The 23,328-nt window shown below is 45.0% G+C and overlaps 2 protein-coding genes across 5 annotated transcripts in view; one reads left to right on the top strand and one right to left on the bottom strand.

The window, feature by feature from the left end:
• LOC129411105 (NLR family CARD domain-containing protein 3-like) overlaps positions 1 to 23,328 on the bottom strand; it is a gene marked incomplete at its 3' end in the record, with an annotated part of 207,923 nt that overhangs the window by 93,268 nt on the left and 91,327 nt on the right. The window lies entirely within an intron of this gene.
• LOC110156377 (NLR family CARD domain-containing protein 3-like) overlaps positions 5,257 to 23,328 on the top strand; it is a 234,805-nt gene continuing 216,733 nt past the window's right edge. For all 4 annotated transcript variants that reach the window (XR_008633152.1, XM_055160990.1, XM_055160989.1 and 1 more), the window contains exons 1-4: positions 5,257 to 5,363; positions 7,918 to 8,010; positions 11,360 to 11,452; positions 13,244 to 13,336. Coding sequence is in view for 3 of the 4 variants with exons in the window: in XM_055160990.1 (XP_055016965.1) it covers positions 7,925 to 8,010; positions 11,360 to 11,452; positions 13,244 to 13,336 (272 nt within the window). In the remaining variant the exon portion in view is untranslated. The remainder of the gene's footprint in view (positions 5,364 to 7,917; positions 8,011 to 11,359; positions 11,453 to 13,243; positions 13,337 to 23,328) is intronic.

The following is a 23,328-nucleotide window of genomic DNA, read 5'->3' as shown; positions in this document are numbered from 1 at the left end:
TTTTTTGTTTTTTTTTCGTTTTCTTGTTTTATTTTGAAAAACGAATGAACGATGAATTTCATTTCTCTCCGTTCTGTTCTGACTAAAACCATTTATTTACGGTGACACTGAATAAAAACTGTTGCCGTAGTAATGAACCATTCATAACGTCACTTTTCTGTATTTTCAAACGGTAAAAAAAAAAAAAAAAAAAAAAAAAAGTCCTCAAAATGGCGTCCGCAGCGAGAGAAATGTGAGTGAAACGTGACGAGCTCCACGGGAATTCAGGACAGAACGGAGAGAAAACTATTCATGACCGTTGCCATAGCGATTAACAATCTGAAACACAATATTATTCTTTTCTAAATCCATATGAATTTGTACAAGTTTTCAAAAATGTCGCCCATAAACTCGTGAATTAAGTAAATGTGAAAAAAAAAGACTACAATTCCCACAATGCATCGGGTCAAGTCGAATCTGATGAATGAAAATTTTTAAACCAAAATTTTCGTCGAGGAGCTGGTCAGAAAATCGTTTTTTTAAATCTCGCCTGTCGCCATCTGTGGCTTAACCTCTTTCTACTCCTCGTCTCGTTTTGAAGAATTCAGAATTTCGTGGTTGAGAATTTTACTTTTAATTTTGCTTGCCGAAAACCAAACTGTGGTCTGTGTAACGTTGCTTTATTTTGTTTGTAAAATTGTAAATGTTTTATGTTTTGTTTTGTTTCCAGGAGGAAAGCTGGATGTCATTTTCTGTTTTTTTGATTTTGAAGGTTTAAAATTTAAATTTGGGTGTAAATTGTGTAATATTTTTGCCGGTACGATGGCCGACTCTGGGGTTTTGTGAATGTGAAATTGCTGCTCATGTTTTTCTCTTTAGGGCTTTGGTGGAAAAGCTAAAACACAAACGCCGCCGACAGGACGGGAGGAGAACTGACCCAGACTCACAACGACAAACAGACATGAACCAGGACTAGACCAGGACTAGATCAGGACTAAACCGGGACTAAACTAGGGACTGAACCAGGTCTAAATTTAGGTGTGAACCAGGTCTAATCCAGGTCTAAACCAGGTCTAAACCAGGTCTACACCAGGGTCTACACCAGGTCTAAACCAGGTCTAAATTTAGGTCTAAACCAGGTCTAAACTTGGGTCTAAACCAGGTCTAAACCAGGTCTAAACTTAGGTCTAAACCAGGTCTAAACCAGGTCTAAACCAGGTCTAAACTTGGGTCTAAACTAGATCTAAACCAGGTCTAAACTTAGGTCTAAACTTAGGTCTAAACCAGGTCTAAACCAGGACTGATCCAAGGCTGAAGCAGGACCGAACTGGGGACCAGACCAGGGTCTGAAACAGGACTGAACCAGGACGAAACCAGGTTTAAATTACTACTTGGTCCAAACTGGTCATGGTTTGGTGCTGGTTTAGTTCTGGTTTAGTCCTGGTTTAGTCCTAGCTTAGGTCTGGTTTGGTACTAATAGCTGAACTGGACTGGACTAGATCGGAGCTAAACCAAAACCAAACGAGGACTGAACCAGGTCTAGAGCAGGACTTCCTCCCGTCCTCCAGGTGGCGCTGTCCTCTGATCGTGATGCTGTTTCATCTTTTTGAAAACTGTTTTTAAACTGAACCATTGACAAACAGAAACAGAGCACAAACTTCCTGTTTTTATGCACTATTTTCACCATGAACTCCCTGCACCGTGAGCCAAAACCCGACCCAGGACCAGGACCCAGACCCAGACCCAGACCTCGACCCAGACCCCAGACCAAGACCCAGACCCAGACCTTCACCAGGGGGCGCAACCTTTACAACTGACCCCAGATCCAGACTCTGACCCAGACCCAGACCAGAACCAGACCCAGACCAGAACCAGACCCCAGAGAGTCTCACAGGTTTGGATTTTAAAATGTTTCCTGCTCATTTTCACTGGACAAAGTTTTACAACAAGTGTTCAACAAACTGTCCTAAAAAATGTCCCACTTTTTGGTCTAAACCAGGTCTAAATTTAGGTCTAAACCAGGTCTAAACCAAGTCTAAATCAGGTCTAAACTTAGGTCTAAACCAGGTCTAAACATAGGCCTAAATCAGGTCTAAACTTAGACCTAAACCAGGTCTAAACCAGGTCTAAACCAGTCTCAGCTTAGGTCTAAACCAAGTCTAAATTTAGGTCTAAACCAGGTCTAAACTTAGGTCTAAACCAGGTCTAAATTTAGGTCTAAACCAGGTCTAAACTTAGGTCTAAACCAGGTCTAAACCAGGTCTAAACTTAGGTCTAAACTTAGGTCTAAACTTAGGTCTAAACCAGGTCTAAACCAGGTCTAAACCAGGACCATTTCAGAACTAAACCAGGTCTTATCTAGGACCAAATAAGAACTAAACAAGGACTAACCCTGGATCAAACCAGGACTGTCCCACGACTGAAATGGCTCCACTTTTAAACCTGGAACTAAACCAGGACTTAAACAGGTCTGAAACTGGACCAAGACACTTTTAAGATCTAAACCAGGTCTGCGTGGGTCTGAACTAGAACTGAACCAGGTTTTTAAAAGGACTAAAGTAGGACTCATTCACTGACAAAAACCCGACGCTGTTTTTAACCATTTGTAAAGTTGTAAAGTTTACGGCCTCTTCCTGTTTACTGTTACATCACTTCCTGTCAGCCATCTTGTCTTCTTCCTGAGCTGCCAATCAAATCAAACTCGGCCATTTTCGACATTTTGGCGCGACTCGAGTTTTCGCCGCGACTCGAGTTTCGGGCGCGACTCGAGTTTCGGGCGCGACTCGAGTTTTGGGTGCGACTCGAGTTTCAGGATGACGTGTAAATATGTGTTTTCATATTTTTCAGATTTATTACTGTAAATATCAAACGCAACGACAAGAGATTCAAACTTTTGCTAAATAAAAATAAAGTGTTTGATTTTTTAAAATGTGTCTGGAGTTTGGACCTGATTTAGTGACGAAGAAGAAGAAGTGTGTGTGTGTGTGTCTGTGTTTGTTGTGTGTTTGTGTTTGTTGTTTGTGTGTTTGTTGTGTGTCTGTGTGTTGTGTTTCCGTGTGTTTGTTGTGTGTTTGTTGTGTGTGTGTTTGTGTGTGTTTGTGTGTTTGTTGTTGTGTGTTTGTTTGTGTGTGGTGTGTTGTGTGTTTGTTGTGTGTTTGTGTGTGTGTGTGTGTGTTTGTGTTGTGTGTTTGTGTTGTGTGTGTTTATGTGTGTGTTGTGTTGTGTGTGTGTTGTGTGTGTGTGTTGTGTGTTTGTTGTGTGTGTGTTTGTGTGTGTGTTGTGTGTGTTGTGTGTGTGTTGTGTGTTTGTTGTGTGTGTTGTGTGTGTGTTGTTGTTGTGTGTGTTTGTTGTGTGTGTGTTGTGTGTTATTGTGTGTTGTGTGTGTGTTGTGTGTTTGTTGTGTGTGTGTGTGTGTTTGTTGTGTGTGTGTGTTGTGTGTTGTGTGTGTGTGTGTTGTGTGTTTGTTGTGTGTTTGTGTTGTGTGTTTGTGTTGTGTGTTTATGTGTGTTGTGTGTGTGTGTGTTTGTTGTGTGTTGTGTGTGTGTTTGTTGTGTGTTTGTTGTGTGTTTGTTGTTTGTGTGTTTGTGTGTCTGTGTGTTATGTTTGTTGTGTGTTTGTTGTGTGTGTGTTTGTGTTGTGTGTTTGTTGTGTGTGTGTGTTTGTTGTGTGTTTGTTGTGTGTGTTTGTGTGTGTTGTGTTGTGTGTTGTGTGTGTGTGTGTGTGTGTGTTGTTGTGTGTGTGTGTTGTGTGTTTGTTGTGTGTGTGTGTGTGTTGTGTGTTTTGTTGTGTGTTTGTTGTGTGTGTGTTTGTTGTGTGTGTTTGTGTGTGTGTTTGTTGTTGTGTGTTTGTTGTGTGTTTGTTGTGTGTGTTGTTTGTGTGTGTTTTGTTGTGTGTTGTTGTGTGGTTGTTGTGTGTTTGTTGTGTGTTTATTGTGTGGTTGTTGTGTGTTTGTTGTGTTTATTGTGTGGTTGTTGTGTGTTTGTTGTGTGTTTTATTGTGTGTTTGTTGTGTGTGTGTGTGTGTGTTTGTTGTGTGTTTGTGTGTGTGTGTTGTTGTGTTGTTGTGTGTGTGTGTGTGTGTTGTGTGTGTTGTTGTGTGTGTGTGTGTGTTGTGTGTGTGTGTGTGTGTGTGTGTGTGTGTGTGTGTGTGTGTGTTGTTGTGTGTGTGTTGTGTGTGTTGTGTGTTTGTTGTGTGTGTGTGTGTGTGTGTTGTGTGTGTGTGTGTGTGTGTTTGTGTGTGTGTTGTGTTGTGTGTGTGTGTGTGTGTGTGTGTGTGTTGTGTGTGTGTGTGTGTTGTGTGTTTGTTGTGTGTGTTTGTTGTGTGTGTTTGTGTGTTTGTGTGTTTGTGTGTTGTTTGTTGTGTGTTATGTTTGTTGTGTGTGTTGTGTGTTTGTTGTGTGTGTGTTGTGTGTTTGTTGTTGTGTGTTTGTTGTGTGTGTTTGTTGTTGTGTGTTTGTTGTGTGTGTGTGTTGTTGTGTGTGTGTGTTGTGTGTGTTGTTGTGTGTTTGTGTGTGTGTTTGTTGTGTGTTTGTTGTGTGTGTGTGTTGTTTATTGTGTGTTTGTTGTGTGTTTGTTGTGTGTTTGTTTACAGATGGAAAAAAGGAGGAATATGAAATAAATAAATAAAAAAAACTGACACGAGAAGAAGAAACAAGAAACGACAGAATCAGGTCACACAGAAAGAGAGAGAGAAAAGCGAGGGAGAGAGGGAGTGGGTGGGGTAGAGAGCGAGAGAAAAGGAAGAGAAGGAGATGGAGGAAGAAAGGAACGGAGGAGAGAGAGAGAGAGAAGGAGGGAGGCAGGTGAATGTGCAGAGGAGACAAAGGAGAGAAGAGAAAGAAAAGCGAGGGAGAGAGAAGAGGAAGGGAAGGGAGGAGAGAGGGATGAGGGGGCAGGTCTAAAGGAGAAAGAGGAGGGAGTGGGTGAATGTGTGTAGAGAGAGAGAGAAAGAAAAGCAAGGGGAGAGAAGAGTTAGGGAAGGAAGGAGGAGACGGAGGAAGGGAGGAGAGAGAGAGAGAGTGAGGGAGGGAGGGAGGGAGGGAGGGAGAAGAGGGGAGAGAGAGAAAGAGGGGAGGAGGGAATGGGAAAGGAGAGAGAGAGAAAAGTGAGGGAGAAAGGGAGTGGGGGGTAGAGAGAGAGAGGTGGTTTTCCTGTTTGCAAGAGAGGAGAGCGAGGAGAGAAGGAGAAGAGGAGAGGGAGAGAGGGAGAAAGGGAGGGGCAAAGACCTGTTCAAAAACCCCTCAACTTCCTGTGGGCGGAGCTAAGTAAAGAAACAAGAGAATCTACGAGCCCTGAACCAGGTCTGTAAATCCGCCCCGTGTGGTTAAAGTCTGGTACTGCAGGAGGAGGGCAAAGTCCAACTGCGTCAAAACTCTGCGCCTCTCGGTGAGTCTCTGTTCTGTTTTTATCACAAAAACTACAGACTGGACCGGGACTAGACCGGGACTAGACCGGGACTGGACCGGGACTGGACCAGGACTAGACCGGGACTGGACCAGGACTGGTCTCGTTTTTCACTCAGATGTAAACATGGTTGTGTCGGTGCGTGTGGGTCGCTCCTTCAGGCAGGACTGGAGTCTCAGAGCGGCTCCACTTTCACTGTGGAGCGGGGCGAGTGCGGGCCGCGCCGCGCCGGGATCACGGGTTGGAATTTGGGAAGAAAAACATAAACTCTAGTTGAGCGGGACGCGCAGAGCTCGAGCTTTGACACGTGTCTCACTTTTGCTCCGGGATTCTCTTTGTGACAGTCCCGTTTCCCCGGGACAGTTTTGATCCTGTGTCTCTGTCCCAACAGATTTATACAAAACCAGGGATTTGTCCCAGTGTCTCTATTTGGACCAATCTGATCTAAACCAGGACTGAACCAGGACTGAACCAGGACTAAACCAGGACTAAACCAGGACTGAACCAGGACTTAATCAGGACTAAACCAGGACTAAACCAGGACTGAACCAGGACTGAACCAGGACTGAACCAGGACTAAACCAGGACTAAACCAGGACTGAACCAGGTCTAAACCAGGCCTGAACCAGGACTAAATCAGGACTGAACCAGGACTTAATCAGGACTAAACCAGGACTAAACCAGGACTAATCAGGACTAAACCAGGATAAACAGGACTAAACCAGGACTAAACCAGGACTAAACCAGGACTAAACCAGGACTAAACCAGGATTTAATCAGGACTAAACCAGGTCTAAACCAGGTCTAAACCAGGTCTAAACCAGGTCTAAACCAGGACTAAACCAGGTCTAAACCAGGACTGAACCAGGACTAAACCAGGACTAAACCAGGACTAAACCAGGACTAAACCAGGACTAAACCAGGACTAAACCAGACAGACCTGAGCTCTGTGACGTCACGCTGACAAAATCACATGAGACAAACAGGAAATCAAACTCAGACAGATCCGCTGTATTTTCAGAATAAAATATCCCCGCACACTCCTGGGACTCACACATGTACTTACCCAGTGCAGATCGTCACAGTTTCCAAAAGCTGGAGGAAGTGGTCAGAGTGTGAAATGCTGCTGTTGTTTCCCAACAAAGTTTCTTGTTCACACATGTACAGTGTGAAGTCCTGAGCAGAGCCTGAATCCACACCAACACTTTGTCTCAGGAGAACAGTTTCCACACTCGGCCCTCGGCCCACAGAGACCACACAACACCAGAGACTCCAGTCAGTGCGCCTCAAGTCCCAATAAAACCAAAGTGAACCTGAAGTGCACCTGCATTCAGTGTCCACCAGGGGTCAGTCAATGAGCAGCTGCAGAAGCTGAAGCTCATTGTGCCTGAATCTGCAGCGACACTTTGATGGACGTTTATCTCCAACATGATACAACATCAGTGCAGTTTAAAGGTTCACAGGACAAGATTTTCTCTCTGTTCTGAAGTCGTTTCCTCGTCACAAACATCTGGAGTTGTGTTTTGTTTTCACACGTTTGACACAAACCTGCACATTTAGGTTTTAAACCAGGAGTGTCAAACATACGGCCCGGGGGCCTGATCTGGCCCTCCAAGACCTTTAATCTGGCCCCGTCTGATTTTCTACTAAAATATTTGAATGATATTTTCTATTAAAATGGTGTTAATTTTCTGTGGTGTTTATCACAGCAGCGTCTCCAGCGTCTCTGTACGTGGCCCCTCCCACCAGAGCAGCACAAATGAAGACTTGTCTCTTTCCAAACGCTCTTAAAGGACGATCGTTTTGACTGTTGACCGTGACACCCTCATCACAAAAATGTCTAACATGAGAAAAGTGGAGCCGAGTGCAGGATTTTACAACAAAAATGGACTTATTCCCGTTTACAGACAAGTTCATGTTCAAACTTTGTGTTGAAATTGTATTTTTCTTAAAGTTTCAGGTTGTTCATAATATTATAATATTTTGTAAAAGAAAAAGTTCATCAATTCAAAAAGATTTCTGTAATAGATTTGTGTTTCTCTGCACAAATATTTGAACTTATTGTTATTTTTGGGGTTTATATGACATGAGTTTTCTGATCCGGACACTTTGGATCAAAGTCGGTTGGACTCGACCCCGGAACAAAATGAGTTTGACTCTCCTGATTTAAACTCTCTTGTGATGTCATGAAGTGATACAGGAAGTGCTCCACTGTGTTTTTAAACTCCACACATCTTCACTAGAATCATTTGGATCATTTCAGTTCTGGATTTGTCAATCTCGACTGAACTAAAAACTAGAACTACCACTTCATGACATCACAAGGTGGAACAGAGCGTTTGGAGCTTTGCAGATGTAACAGACTCATAATAAAGAGTCAAACATGTGAATGAAACAAAACACAAGTCCAGCTCTGTTTTTGAGGAGGTTCTAACATTAGAACATGAGTCAAGTTGACAGGAGTCAGTTTTGTGTGATACAGGAGCTTTAAATGTGTCTTTGTTTACCATAGTTCTCATGTCATTGTTTTGTGCAGGACCGAGATGGACCCACCCGGATCTGGGACTAAACCTGGTCCAGTTTCTGTGAAGAGCGACAGCTCCAAATCCTGGGGCATTGATTTTAAAAGGTTTGTTGACTTTATTTTCTGTCGCCTTGTACATTTCATCACTGCTCAGTGTCGAGCTCCTCTGGTTCTGCTCAGAGCTGTGAGTCTCACAAACGAGTTGGTCCCAAATGAAAATACTAGAACTTCTACAGTTTGGCAGCATTTTGTCTTCAGGCTGAATGACCGGGGAGACGAGTAAATAAACCAACTGTGGTCTCGAGGTTCGCTGTAGCCAAGGCCATAACATATATTTTTGTTACGGCATTTGCTATTTATTGTTCTTTTATTATTAGTGTTTTTATTATTATCATATTTTTCGGATTATGAGGCGCAACATCAATAATGTTGAATTCTCTCGTCTATTTTCACACATAAGTGGCACTGGATTATAAGGAGCATTAAGAGAAACAAACAGACGACACTTGAGTCTGATCTTTGGTCCAGGCTCCTCGATCCGTCGGCAGATCGTGGTGGAAGTCGCCCGGTGTCTCTCGGTCTATGTGAATGTGTTTTATGAATGTGAATGTGGGTGGATCATTTAAGTTTGTTTTTTTATTTCCTACGAGGACGACTCAAATATACATTGAGTAATAATGTGTTTAATGCAGCTTTGACACATTAGTTTATGTTTTACCCAAAACCAAACTTAAAACCACATGACTCATTTGCATAAACGTTAAAGTGCTGATAAAAACAGTTGTTTCCTTGTGTCGCTGATGTGGTTCAGCTTCTGTTGGACTGAAGGACACGACTCAGTGGAATATGAGTGTTCTGTCTGTGACAGAGGATGTGCTGCTGATGGTGAGTTTGTTCTGTGTGTGTGTGTCGTGTTGGACATGGTTCATGTGAAAGTTTTCAGAGATTATAAACGTGCAGGTCGTACACACAGACCACATCACGGTGCAGCTTTGTAGCTTCATAACTTACTAAAACATTTTGGTAATACAGTAATACCACATACTCCGGTAAAATGCAGAGAAGGTTTAACGGTATTAAAAGTAGGATATCGCTCAACTCTGCTACAAATATTTGTCACTTGATGGTTGTTGAGATTAAGTAGATCAAAGAACAGAGACGTGCCTGGATAAACTATCACAACTCTAAAAAAAAAAGTCCGAATAGCAATACTAAAAAGTGTCAGAAAACCAGCGCGTCTAAATAGAGGAATGTGGTAATGAAGGGATGTCAGAAGAGGCGGCGGACCCCGTCCACAGACCACAGAGACCACACAACACCAGAGACTCCAGTCAGTGCGCCTCAAGTCACAATAAAACCAAAGTGAACCTGAAGTGCACCTGCAGTCAGTGTCCACCAGGGGTCAGTCAGTGAGCAGCTGCAGAAGCTGAAGCTCATTGTGCCTGAATCTCCAGCGACACTTTGATGGACGTTTATCTACAATATTCACAACTAAAAACTATAACTACCACTTCATGACATCACAAGGTGGAGCAGAGTGTTTGGAGCTTTGCAGATGTAACAGACTCATAATAAAGAGTCAAACATGTGAATGAAACAAAACACAAGTCCAGCTCTGTTTTTGAGGAGGTTCTAACATTAGAACATGAGTTCAAGTTGACAGGAGTCAGTTTTGTGTGATACTGTGTGACAAAGACGCCCTTTGTCCCTATTTTTTCACTTTTCATTTCATTTACATCAGCGGTGTTCACACTTTTTCATCATGTGAGCTACTTACAAAATGACCAAGTCATAATGATCGACCTAATACAAAGTCAAACAAACTGCACTGAAACACTCTGTGCCCCTTTTTTGGACCCTCCCCCACAGTTTGAGAACCTCTTCTTTAAGAGAACTTCCTCTAACACTTTACACAAAACTGTGGAAAAAGTGAAGGAAGATTTTTAAACCTGTTTTTTAAAGTTCCAAACTGGAGTTTCATTCTTTTCTGGTTTTGCAGTGATATTTACCAGCCGCTGCACGTTTACCAAACCAAACGCACATCGTGACAAACACAGATGCATTTGTCACTTTTGTTAGACAAACTTCAGCCAAATGTGGCAGTAGGTCTGTTCTGTAGATCCGCTCTATGCTGTAGACCTGCTTTGTGCCAACACTGGAACACAAATTTAGACTGGTTTTTGCTTCACGTTTGGTCTTGCTCTTCTAATCAGCCGCACTGTGGGAGGGGCTTGTGTTGGCTGTACGCAGGAAGGAGCGAGAGCGTGAAAAGGCGAGGGGCGGCGTGCTGACGTGAGGCAGATGGACAGGTAGGATGTTTAGGAAGTTGAACCTGCCCTGTGATGCACGCTGGTACACGAGGGCACACGCTGTCGCAGACGAGCCGTGCATAGGGAGCGTGTGTGTTTGTGATGCGCCGTAGAGTCTCCGCGGGTTTCAAATGAGCGCACAGGCTGCACTGAGACGCCCCACACGCTCCTGCACCCGCTACAAGTTTATTACCAACAGCAGCGGCCGGAATGAAATATGATCACACTTGTTGAGTGTCAGACCTCGAGTGAGAGACAAGACCGAGTCCAAATGCGATCGAGTCCGAGACGAGACACGGCGATTTACCCACACGACCTTGGCGATCGACTGGTAGATCGCGATCGACGTATTGAGCACCCCTGGTTTACATCTATCTCAGATCAACTAAACAGCTAAATAACACTATCCCAGGTTTGTTTTATTTAGTCTTTGTTTAGTTAAATGAATCACTATGCACACAGTTACTTTAAATTTATTTTATTTGGTTATATCTATACATTTTGGTTATTAACTTACCACCTCACCTGTGACTCCACCTGGTCTGGAGACAAAAGAGGGGGCGTGACCATCGTCGGCCATATTTAAAGACTCTGGGGGAGGTTTTGGCCCAGACCATGTGGAGGGAAGACTCAGATTCAGTTCCTTTTGTTTTATGGAGTTGGTTTGTAGGATTTTGTTTCAGTGTTTCTAGTTTATTTGGAGCACTGTTTAATTTAAAGGGGATTTAGGCCCTCAGGCAAGGATATTATACAGCACAACTAAAAACAGGGAAGTTAAGTCCAACTAACCTGTGAGTTGGTTGGTGCGAACCCAGGGGGAGGGACTTCCTGTCTGGGTGGTATAAAAGTTTGAGCAGTTTAGCCATTCAGGGTGAATCACGATCAGTGCAGCTGTGAGCATGTGGGGTATTTTCTTTTGTTTCATTAATTTCTGTTGCTTTTGCTCTATTTAAGCAGTTATTTTTTTGTAAATATGTATTTTAATTTTGTCCACAACTCGGTGAAGGACAAAATAAATACTTTTTGGTAAAGGGACATTTTTTTTGTCTGCCTCCTTCTTCAACCACTTTGGCCAGCTTCCCCACATACAGGAGCTTTAAATGTGTCTTTGTTTACCATAGTTCTCATGTCATTGTTTTGTGCAGGACCGAGATGGACCCACCCGGATCTGGGACTAAACCTGGTCCAGTTTCTGTGAAGAGCGACAGCTCCAAATCCTGGGGTATTGATTTTAAAAGGTTTGTTGACTTTATTTTCTGGAGTAAAATGTAACGGAGCAATTTTGAGGCTCATTTGACAGATTTTTACAGATTTAAATTTTGTGCAGGTCTTGTCCCTCAGCTCAACACAGGAACATTTAAACTCATTTAAGATGGAATCAAAAACTCAGTCAAATGTCAGAGACAGGAACATTTAGACAAACTTTAACTGCTCCATATTCACTGGACACATTTTCAGGGACAGAGTGACAAGCACCAGGACAAACTGTGCAAATCCACACAGGAAAGTCGAGGCAGATTCACCAGATCAGACGCTCTTTAAAAGAAAAAGTTCTTCCCTCCCTGGATCATATGGACCCACATTTCTCATCCATCTCAGAAACAAAGTAAGTGTGGGTCTGGTTAGTTCTTGGATGGGAGTCCTCCTGGGAATACCAGCTGCTGGAAGCATTTTCATTCTTTTCAATGTAAATAGTTAAAAAAGTACTGAGGTAAGGAATGTGTAACTTTCATCTCCGTTTCCATGGCAACGACAACATTTCATAGGCCTGAGTTCTCAAAGGTCACTTCTGTGTCTCTGCAAAATGACCTGAACTTTGACAACTTTTGAACTTTTTTCCATCCATCCATTTTCTTCTGCTTTATCCGGGCTCGGGTCTCGGGGGCATCAGTCTAAACAGGGACTCCTAGACTTCCTTCACCCAGACACTTCCTCCAGCTCCTCCAGTGGGACCTGAGGTGTTCCCAGTCCAGAGACAAAGTCCCTCCAGTGTGTGTCCTGGGTCTTTCCCCGGGGCCTCCTCCAGGTGGGACATGAACACCTCCTGAGGGAGACGACCAGGAGACATCAGAACAGACGTCCTCCCCTCAGCTGCTCCTCTCCACGTGGAGGAGCAGCAGCTCTACTCCGAGCTCCTCCCGTGTGACTGAACTCCTCACTCTATCTCTAAGGGAAGCGTCCAGACGCCCTGCGGAGGAAACTCATTTCGACCACTTGTATCGTTGATCTCGTCCTTTCGGTCAATACCCAGAGCTCATGACCAGAGGTGAGGGGAGGAACGAAGATTGACCAGTAAATCAAGAGTTTCACCTTTCGGCTCAGCTCCTCTTCCCCACAGTGATCACTGCAGACGCTGCACCTGTCCACCTGTCAATCTCACGCTCCGTCCTCCCCTCACTCAAGAACAAGACCCTGACAGACTTGAACTCCTCCACTTGAGGCAGAGACTCTCCACCCGCCCGGAGACGACAAGACGCCTTTTTCCGGTCGAGAACCACGACCTCAGACTTGAAAGAACTGATCTTCATCCCAGACGCTTCACACTCGACTCAAACCGCCCCAGAGCTGCAGGTCCTGGTCTGATGAAGCCAACAGGACAACATCATCTGAGAACAGCAGAGATGATCCTGTGGTCCCCAAACCGGACCCTCCGACCCCTGACTGCGCCTAGAAATTCTGTCCATAAAAACAATGAACAGAACCGGTGACAGGGGCGGCCCTGGCGGAGTCCAACATGCACCAGGAACAGGTCTGACTTACTGCAGAGAACACAGCTCCTGCTCTGGTCATACAGGGACCAGACAGACCTTAGCAAAGGTGGAACAGAGCGTTTGGAGCTTTGCAGATGTAACAGACTCATAATAAAGAGTCAAACATGTGAATGAAACAAAACACAAGTCCAGCTCTGTTTTTGAGGAGGTTCTAACATTAGAACATGAGTTCAAGTTGACAGGAGTCAGTTTTGTGTGATACAGGAGCTTTAAATGTGTCTTTGTTTACCATAGTTCTCATGTCATTGTTTTGTGCAGGACCGAGATGGACCCACCCGGATCTGGGACTAAACCTGGTCCAGTTTCTGTGAAGAGCGACAGCTCCAAATCCTGGGGTATTGATTTTAAAAGGTTTGTTGACTTTATTTTCTGGAGTCAAATGTAACGGAACAATTTTGAGGCTCATTTGACAGATTTTTACAGATTTAAATTTTGTGCAGGTCTTGTCCCTCAGCTCAACACAGGAACATTTAAACTCATTTAAGATGGAATCAAAAACTCAGTCAAATGTCAGAGACAGGAACATTTAGACAAACTTTAACTGCTCCATATTCACTGGACACATTTTCAGGGACAGAGTGACAAGCACCAGGACAAACTGTGCAAATCCACACAGGAAAATCGAGGCAGATTCACCAGATCAGACGCTCTTTAAAAGAAGAAAAACTCTTCAAATAAAAGTCGAACAAAAACAGTAAACACAGACATTTAGTGTCTCTGGGTTTTCTGCACACGCTCAGAGCGTCTTAAAGTCACAGGTGGAGATTCTTCCAGATCAGGTGGCTGGTGTGATTCCAGCTCCTACAGATGAACACTGCCATTGTGTCCTTGGGCAAGACACTTAACCTGCCTCGTCTCCACATAAGTGCAGTGATTTAGCTCTTTTCTGCACTGGCGATGATACTTGCTTTTATTTCCTTCTGAGTGTCCAACTCGTCCTTGAACGTTTCTCTGCATTTGTCTGTAGGTCTTTAATGGTTTGGGGCTTTGTCACGTTCACACACTTGATCATTTCCAGTTGAGTTTTAGTCGTTTCAAACAGTTTCTGCCACAGAGCGATGCTCCACGTTGATAACAGAGGCAGTTCAACAGCTTGATCCTCGTACTTGACACGTGCTACAAACTGTCCCACTACATGACTGTGTCCTCCAGGAAAAGCTCTGAGTTTCTCTTTAGCTGCTTGTAAAGGTGAAATGCCTCAGTGTCTATTTCCATCTCCACATTTACATCTTCAGCAGAGAATGTCCCTTGTACATTTCATCACTGCTCACTGTCAGGACGGCGAGCTCCTCTGGTTCTGAATCCTCTTTCACACTCATGTACTTTGTGTTTTACCTTCAGATCTCGTGTAGAATGTTGGATGTGAATGGTTTTTCTGTGCTTTTGTGTGACGTGCCTTTTTCAAATGTCTGTTTTTAACAGTTATGGCATTTGGTCTCTTTGACAAGGACATTTATTTGCATTGTGATTTTTATTTTTGGACTGGTTCTTCAGTTTGACCTTGTGGACAGTCCCCGAGCCGTTAAGTTCAGTTTCAGCTCCTCTCAGCTGTTGTGTCCGTGTCTCCATGTTGAGTCTGAGCTCAGACGTCTTTGCAGATGTGAGTTTATCTTCAGACAGTGACTTTCTCTGGCACGATTCGTGTTAATGTCACTGATGAACCGATCCCGTCCTGCAGACTTAAGACCTGCACTAAACTCCATTAGCTGCTTGTTTTTTTTTTTTAGCTCCAGTTACATTGAGGCAAACTTTAACTGCACCATATTAACTGTGCACAGAAAGACAAGTGCAACATCACCACAACAGACTGCACAAGTCCACACAGGCAAATAAATGATAAATAATACACAACACTGTTGTATCACAGTGTTCCACTTTTTATCAACTTTTCCCACAGACAAAGAATAATATTTAATAAAAATGTGAAAATAATAAAACTAGAGTAAAATAGCAATGGTTGTGTTGCAGGTTTCACATATTTCCTCACATAAAGTGTTTGTTTGACAGGAGTTGTGCTCAGAGCTGTGAGTCTCTGCAGAGTGACCGCTCCAGAGATCCAGGTCCAGAGTTTAAAGCTGCTTCAGGCCTGTAAGTGTCTCTCTGTACCTGGACTGTGCTTTAAAGGGGAGGGGGAAGTGTCTGGGGAGAGGGAGGTAAACTTTAAACAGAGAGAAGCTGGATGCTGTATTTACTGTAAGTAATAAATAATGTGCTCCTTCCACGGTGGTTGGTTTCTCCCTCATCCAGCTCGGCTCCTCTACCAGAGTCTGGGAGTTTGAGAGTTCTTCAGTATCTTTGCTGTTCCTGTACTGCACTTTTATGGATTGAGATGTTCTGTTGTTTTTCCTGGTATCTGTTGTAGTTTCTTCCAGTTTGGGGGTTACAGCCTCGAGTGTCTGATCATCACAGGCTCCATTGATGCCTTCACCTTCCAGATCTTCTCCAGCTCCTCCTTGAGCTTCTAGTATTTCTCTAGTTTCTCGTGTTCTTTTCTCCTGATGTTCCGTCTCTTGGTGTTGTGATGTTCCACCACCACGACTCTGCTCTGTTTCTTCTCCATCACCACTATGTCTGGTTGGTTCATCACCATCCTGTCAGTCTGTATCTGAAGTCCCACAGGATCTTGGGTCGGTTGTTCTCCACAATCTTTGGAGGTGTTTCCCACCTTGATCCTGGGATCTCCAGCTCGTACTCTGCACAGATGTTTCTGTACACTATGACCACCACTTGGTTCTGTTAGCTCCATGTTTGTTTCCCTGCAGCATCGGACAACTGCAGTTCTGTGCTGGACTGTCTCAGGAGCCTCTTTGCACAGTCTACACCGTGGCTCTGGTCTGGTGTGGTAGATCTGGACCTCTATTACTCGAGTGCCCAGGGTCTGCTCCTGTGCTGCCAGGATGAGCCTCTGTGTGGCCTTCAAACCCTCTCAAGACATTGGGAGGATTTCTTGACCTCAGCCACTTCAGTTCTGTTCCGGTGGTTCATGTAGTAGGGTTTGTCCTGCCATGATGGTCCCTCCAGCTCCTCTTTCCTCTGGACCCCACTGTCTGAGACATTCTCTGAGCTCCTCATCTGTCGGGGCCTTGTCCTTGATGTTCTCATGGAGCTTGTATGTTTCATCCTGGACAGTGGTTCCCACACTCACTAGTCCTCAGCCTCCTTCCTTCCGGCTTGCGTACAGTCTCAGGGTGCTGGATTTGGGATGAACCCTCCACATGATCAGGAGCTTTTGTGTCTTAACATCTGTGGTCTGTATCTCCTCCTTTGACCAGTGCATAATTCCTGCTGGGATCTGATCACTGACAGGACGTAGCTGTTTTTTGCCTGCACCTTGTTCTTCCATTGAGCTGCTTCTTAGGACTTGTCTCACTCTTTGCAGGTATTTGGCTGTAGCTGCCTCTTCGAGGAGCCATTTGCTTGTGGGATACCAAGGTACTTGTAACGGTCCTCAACGTCTGCTATTGTTCCTTCTGGGAGTGAGACCCCCTCTGTGTGTTCTACCTTCCCTCTCTTTTTCACCATCCTGCTACCTTTTTCAAGCCCGAATGACATCCAAGTGTCTGTACTGTAGATCCTTGTGGTGTGGATCAGTGAGTCGATGTCTCGCTCACTCTTAGCGTACAGCTGATGTCATCCATGTAGAGGAGGTGACTGATGGTGGCCCCGTTTCTGAGTCGGTATCCGTAGCCAGTGCGGTCGATGATTTGGCTGAGGGGGTTCAGATGCAGAACAGCAGTGGGGACAGTGAGTCTCCTTGGTATATGCCACATTTGATGGACATTTGTGCAAGTGGCTTCCCATTGGCTTCAAGGGTGGTTTTCCACAACTGCATCGAGTTTTGCAATGAACGCCCTTAGAGTCCTGTTGATGTTGTACAGCTCCAAGCACTCAGTGATCCATGTGTGTGGCATTGAGTCAGAGGCTTTCTTATAATCAATCCAGGCAGTGCACAGGTTGGTCTTACGGGTTCTGAAGTCGCGGGCGACTGTTCACCAGTAATTAGAGTTTGGTTCCCCTGGTGTTTTTAGCGATGCCCTTCTGTGCTGCGCTCATGTATTGATCCATGTGCCCACTTATCTTAGCAGCGATGATGCCTGACATGAGCTTCCATGTTGTGGAGAGACAGGTTATTGGCCGATAGTTGGATGGGACTGCACCCTTTGAGGGATCCTTCAGGATCAGGATCGTACGCCCTTGGGTTAGCCATTCAGGGTGAGTCCGCTGGTTCATTTGTGCTGCCAGGCGCTCATGGAAGAGCAGTGAGTTTCTTTAGCCAGTCTGTGTGGATCATGTCAGGGCCTGGTCCAGTTTTTCATACTTCAGACTCTTTCCTGGATGTCTGCCACTATGATGGTGACTGGATTCTGTTCAGGGAGGTTGCTGTGGTCTTCTCTCAGATCCACCAGCCACTGTGCATCAGTGTTATGTGATGTCTCCCTCTCCCATGTGCCTTTCCAGTACCTCTCAGTCTCCAGCCTTGGTGGGTAATGCTCTGGTGTTATTACCCTGCCACTGAGCGTACACTTTCACCGGTTGTGTTGTGAACAGCCGGTTAATTCAGCTGGCCTCATTATCTCGTGTGTACCTCTTTAGGCGGCTGGCCAAGGCTTGGAGACTTTGTTTGCCAGTTTCAAGTGCTTCAGATCAGGCATCTGGCTGTACCTCTTGGGTACTTGCTTTTTCTTTGTACCTTTCTGGGCTTCTGACAGTTGGCTCACTTTTGTCCTCGCCTCCTTGATTTTGGCCTCTAACCGTCTTTTCCATGGTGAGTATTGAATCTCATGGCTTCCATGGTTGCTCTTACAGCCCAGCACCTTTAGGATCACTGCTGCTGAAGTGTATATCAGCTCATTGGTTTCTACATACACTACAAAATAAAATCACTATTTACAGGTGAGACGCCCTCATGTGTCCAGGAGAGGTCCATGGTAGAAAAGGTTTCAGTATAGTGTAGTATTCAGGTTCACATGGAGGCTGAGGGGCAGTGTGTGTGCTACAGGGAGAAGAGTGAGGGGGAAAGTACACAGCCCTGAGGAACTCCACTGCTCAAGATTCAAGACTCTTGGACTTTTCATTGTTTTTTGGTTAAATGTTTAAATGTTTTTGATGTCTTCCTTTTTCACCCTTATGACCAACAAACAATGAACATTTTCTGTCAGAAAATAGTTTGAAAACTCAAAACAATCGAGCTGCAGCACGAGGTTAAGGAGTCATGTTTCAAATGCACTTTTGTAGGAGCTGAGTCTTTGCTGGTCCAGAGCATCATAAGAGGAAAAGCACAGTTCTGTTTTATTGCTCAAAAAGTTCACCTGGACCTTCCATCTTTCCTGGATCAGAGCCAATACTTTAGTCCAAACTGTGTGTGTTTCAGGTTCTGGAGGAGCAGGTCCTGGTTTATGTCCAACAGCAGCTGCAGAGGCTCCACAGGCTCCTGGCCTCAGATTACCCAGAATGCTCTGAGGGTGAGGAGCTGAGCACAGAGGTTCTGAACATCACCCTGGACTTCCTGAAGAGGATGGACCAGGAGCATCTGGCCCAGCATCTGCAGAAGAGTACGACCAACACAAACCCACGTACAACAGGTAAATCCTCCAACTGAGACCAAACTATCATGAAATTCTTCACCCACTTTAATTCCCATTGAGCTCAACTCTCCCATCCACCTGGAAGTTCACTCCAAATATGGAAGAACATTTTCAATTCATTTTTCCCATAGACTTTAAAAAAATTCAAATATTAAGAAATGTTTTGTGGAGGGTAAACAGCTACGTGCTAAATAAAATCCATAATGCGGCCGTTTAAAGTCCAAAAGCACATTTAAAACGCTAAACTGAGCTAAATGTTTGAATAACTCAGTGTTTTATAAAGTTTCAGAAGCACATTTTATATTAAATGATCAATAATTCCACAAGATCTGATTAGACCTGAGCTTTTAAACTTTTTATATTATTTTGATTTTGGAAAGTGAAAGCATAATTTTATAAATAAGTCTTGTAGTTCAGTCGTGCACGTCACTTTTATGGTTAGACAAACAGACTTGGGATGGACGTCAATATTCAGTCAATAATAATTTAATAAAGCCACTTTTTGTGGAAACTACATTGCAAATTACTATATTTATTTAGACTCACATTAATTACATGTATCTGAGTCATTTTGGAGTCAGATTATAGAGACCAAGACCTACATAGTTTATTAATATTTTTAATGGACTATATTTGACTCCCTCTTTGTACAAACAGGGCTTTTTGTAGCTGTTTGTTTTTACTCCTACAACTTATTTATGCAGCTGAACCTCCAGGACTGTTCTTATCTGTGTATTTATTATAATGCATCTAGAAACCTAATAATACAAAACTACTACTACTACTACTACTACTACTACTACTACTTACTACTACTACTAATAATAAATAATAATAATAATGATAATAATAATAATAATAATACAACAACAACAACAACAACAACAATAATAATAATAATAATGAATATAATAATAATAATAATGTGTTGGGGCCACATCGCCTCATGTGACACGTCCAACAGATCCGTAACACCACCTCCCACTTTACAGAACTTCAGTAAACAGTTGTATTTTTCAATATTTGATCCAAAATGGCAAGAAATCTAAATACAACGTCAAATGAGTTAAAGATAAACTGTATTTGACACATTTGTATTGGAGAGAAAAGTGGCTGAGCAGAGGACTGTGGGGTAAACCTGCTGTGTTCTCATAGTTCTGTGTCATTTGGAGATTGTGAGTTCACTGAGGGCCTCTGTTGTCTTCCTCAGGGACTGAAGTTGGAGTTCACTGTGAGAAACTGAAGAGGCATCTGCAGCAGAGATTCAGTCGTGTGTTTGAGGGCGTGGCTAAAGCAGGAGACTCCGCCCCCCTGACCCAGATCTACACAGAGCTCTACATCACAGAGGGCGGAGCCTCAGAGGTCAACCAGGAACATGAGGTCAGACACATGGAGACGGCGTCCAGGAGACCGGCCGCTCCAGAGACCATCACATGTGAAGAGCTCTTTAAACCCCGCCCACATTCACCACAGCCAATCCAGGTGGAGCTGTCAAAAAGAAAGAGGCCAATCAAGGCAATAATGAATAAACTATTTGGTAAAAGTAAACCAGACAAAATAACAATGAAAGAGGCACATACAGCAATGAGAACAGAGAAAACAGAGCAGCCAATCAGATTAGTGCTGACGAAGGGCGTGGCCGGCGTGGGGAAAACAGTGCTGACTCAGAAGTTCAGTCTGGACTGGGCTGAAGGCCGGGCCCACCAGGACCTCCAGCTGCTGTTCCCGTTCACTTTCAGAGAGCTCAATGTGCTCAGAGACACACAGTTCAGCCTGGTGGAGCTGCTGCACCACTTCTTCAGTCCATCCAAAGATCTCTGCAGCTTCCAACAGCTCCAGGTGCTCTTCATCTTTGACGGTCTGGACGAGTGCAGACTTCCTCTGGACTTCGGCCAAACCCGGGTCCTGACCGACCCCACAGAGTCCGCCTCAGTGCACGTGCTGCTGGTGAACCTCATCAGGGGGAGCCTGCTTCCCTCCGCTCTCCTCTGGATAACCACGCGCCCCGCCGCGGCCAATCAGATCCCTGCTGAGTGTGTCTCCATGGTGACAGAGGTGCGAGGGTTCACCGACCTCGCAGAAGGAGCAGTACTTCAGGAAGAGGTTCAGAGACCAGGCCACAGCCGTCATCTCCCACATCAAGAGCGTCCGCAGCCTCCACATCATGAGCCACATGCCGATCTTCTGCTGGATCCTCTCCACAGTTCTACAGAAGCTTCTGGAACAAACAGAGGAACCAGAGCTGCCCCGGACTCTCACACAGATGTACGTCCACTTCCTGGTGGTGCAGGCCAAAGTCCAGAACATCAAGTATCACCAGGGATCAGGGGAGGACCTTCACTGGACTCCAGAGACCAGGGAGATGGTGAAGTCTCTGGGAAAACTGGCCTTTGAGCAGCTGCAGAAAGGAAACCTGATCTTCTACGAGAGTGACCTGAGCGAGTGTGGGCTGGACGCTGCAGCGGCCTCAGTGTACTCCGGAGTGTTCACACAGGTCTTTAGAGAGGAGCCAGGCCTGTACCAGGACAAGGTCTACTGCTTCATCCATCTGAGTGTGCAGGAGTTTCTGGCTGCTCTTCACGTCCATCAGACCTTCTTCAGCTCTGGAGAGAACCTGCTGGAGACACCACACTCCTCTGAGAGTCCAGACCCTGAAGACTTCTACCGCTCTGCTGTGGACCAGGCCTTACAGAGTCCAAACGGACACCTGGACCTGTTCCTGCGCTTCCTCCTGGGGCTGTCTCTGCCGACCAATCAGAGGCTGCTGCAGGGTCTGCTGACTCACACAGGAAGTGAACGGACCAATCAGGAGACAGTAAAGTACATCAAACAGAAGATGAATGAAAGAGGTCTGTCTGCAGAGAGAAGAATGAACCTGCTCCACTGTCTGAACGAACTCAACGACCATAGTCTGCTTGAGGAGATACAGAAGAACATGAGAGAAGGAGAACTCTCCTCTTTACAGTTCTCCTGCTCTGTGGTCTGCTCTGTCCTTCGTCTTACTGTCCTCAGACTCAGACCTGGAGGAGTTTGACCTGAGGAAATACCAGGGCTCAGAGACAGCTCTCCTGGGTCTGCTGCCGGTGGTCAGAGCCTCCACCAAAGCCCTGTGAGTCCAGACTGTATTTAAACTCTTGTGTGGAGGTTCTAGTCTCTAATGTCCCTCTCTGTCCTCAGTCTTTGTGGCTGTGGTCTGTCCCCTCACAGCTGTGGTCCTCTGGCCTCAGTCCTCAGCTCCTCCAGTCTCACACATCTGGATCTCAGTCACAACGACCTCCAGGACTCAGGAGTGGAGCTGCTGTGTTCTGGACTGAAGAGCGCCCCCTGCAGACTGGAGACGCTCAGGTGAGACGCTCCCATGATGCACTCTGCCCCCTTGTGTCCACATGAGTGTAATGCTGTGTCTTTAGGCTGTCTGGATGTCTGGTCTCAGAGAGGGGCGGGGCTGCTCTGGCCTCAGCTCTGAGCTCCGCCCCCTCCCACCTCAGAGAGTTGGACCTGAGCTACAACCATCCAGGACCCTCAGCAGAGCTCCTGACCGCTCTACGGGACCAGCGCCCCCCTGTCTGTCAGGTGAGACCACACTGCCCCCTGCTGTCTGTCAGGTGACCACACTGCTGTGTGTGGGTCCTGGTTCAGTGGGTCTCTGGTCCATGGTGGGTCCAGATCCTGGTCTCTGGTCTGGTCTAAACTGGACTTGTGTGTTTCAGGTTTGGATCCTGCTGGAGAGTGTTGGATGGTCCCAGGTCTCAGAAAATGTGAGTCCTCAGTCCAAAGCAGAAACAAAAAACTCAAAGGAAGTCCGAGAGAAAATATTATTTTCTATTTTTATTTTGTTATAAATTATAAATTCACAACATATTATAGATCAAAGACAAAGTAGAACCATCTCTAGTTCCTTTAAATTTGACCTGTTGTATTTGTAGTTTTAACTCAGCTGTTTGTGTTTCAGACTCCTGTGAGTTCTCTCTGGACCCAAACACAATTCACAGAAAACTCAAATGGTCTGAGGACAAACAGGGAGTCACCTGGAAATGGGAGGAGCAGCTGTATCCAGATCATGAGGACAGATTCACAGACCAGACTCAGGTCCTGAGCTCCACTGGCCTGAGGGGGCGCTGTTACTGGGAGGTGGAGTGGATCGTGGGGGTTGATATATAGCAGTGAGTTACAGAAGAATCAGACGGAGAGGAACAGGAAGGGAGGGTAAATTTGGAGAAAATGATCAGTCCTGGAGTCTACAGATTTTTTATGGACAATACAGCGTCCACCACAACAACATAGAAAAAGACATCTACATACCAGGAAGACGTCCATCAGTAGATGATGTGTCCTCTGGCAGAGTGGGTGTGTTCCTGGACACTGAGGCTGGATCTTTGTCCTTCTATGATGTCCTCTATGATGGAAAACTGTTCCATCTCTACACCTTCACCTCCTCCTTCACTGAGCCTCTGTTCCCTGGGTTTGGCCTGTGGGACGATTACAGTTCAGTGTCTGTGGTGAAAAGTGAAAACACAGTGACATAAAAGAAGGACTCTGTGTAACTTTATGACTTTGTGAAGTGTGTGTGGTGGGGATGGGGCTGAGCAGTGCAGAGTTTTGTAAATGTCGACAACTGTTTGAGATTTCAAGTTTATCATGTAATTCATCACATTTTCTTGTGTTTTTGGACACTTGACTATGGGAAAAATAAAACAAAAATAAATAAAAAAAAATATATTGCATTCATCTTTCCATGGGCAGGGGGTTGGTGAAGCT

This window comes from Boleophthalmus pectinirostris, unplaced genomic scaffold, assembly GCF_026225935.1.
Source record: "Boleophthalmus pectinirostris isolate CB_2022bp ecotype Guang Dong unplaced genomic scaffold, ASM2622593v1 HiC_scaffold_3, whole genome shotgun sequence".
Taxonomy (NCBI): Eukaryota; Metazoa; Chordata; class Actinopteri; order Gobiiformes; family Gobiidae; genus Boleophthalmus; species Boleophthalmus pectinirostris.
The sequence above is the reverse complement of the archived record's forward strand: the minus strand, read 5'-3'. Positions and strand labels throughout refer to the sequence as shown.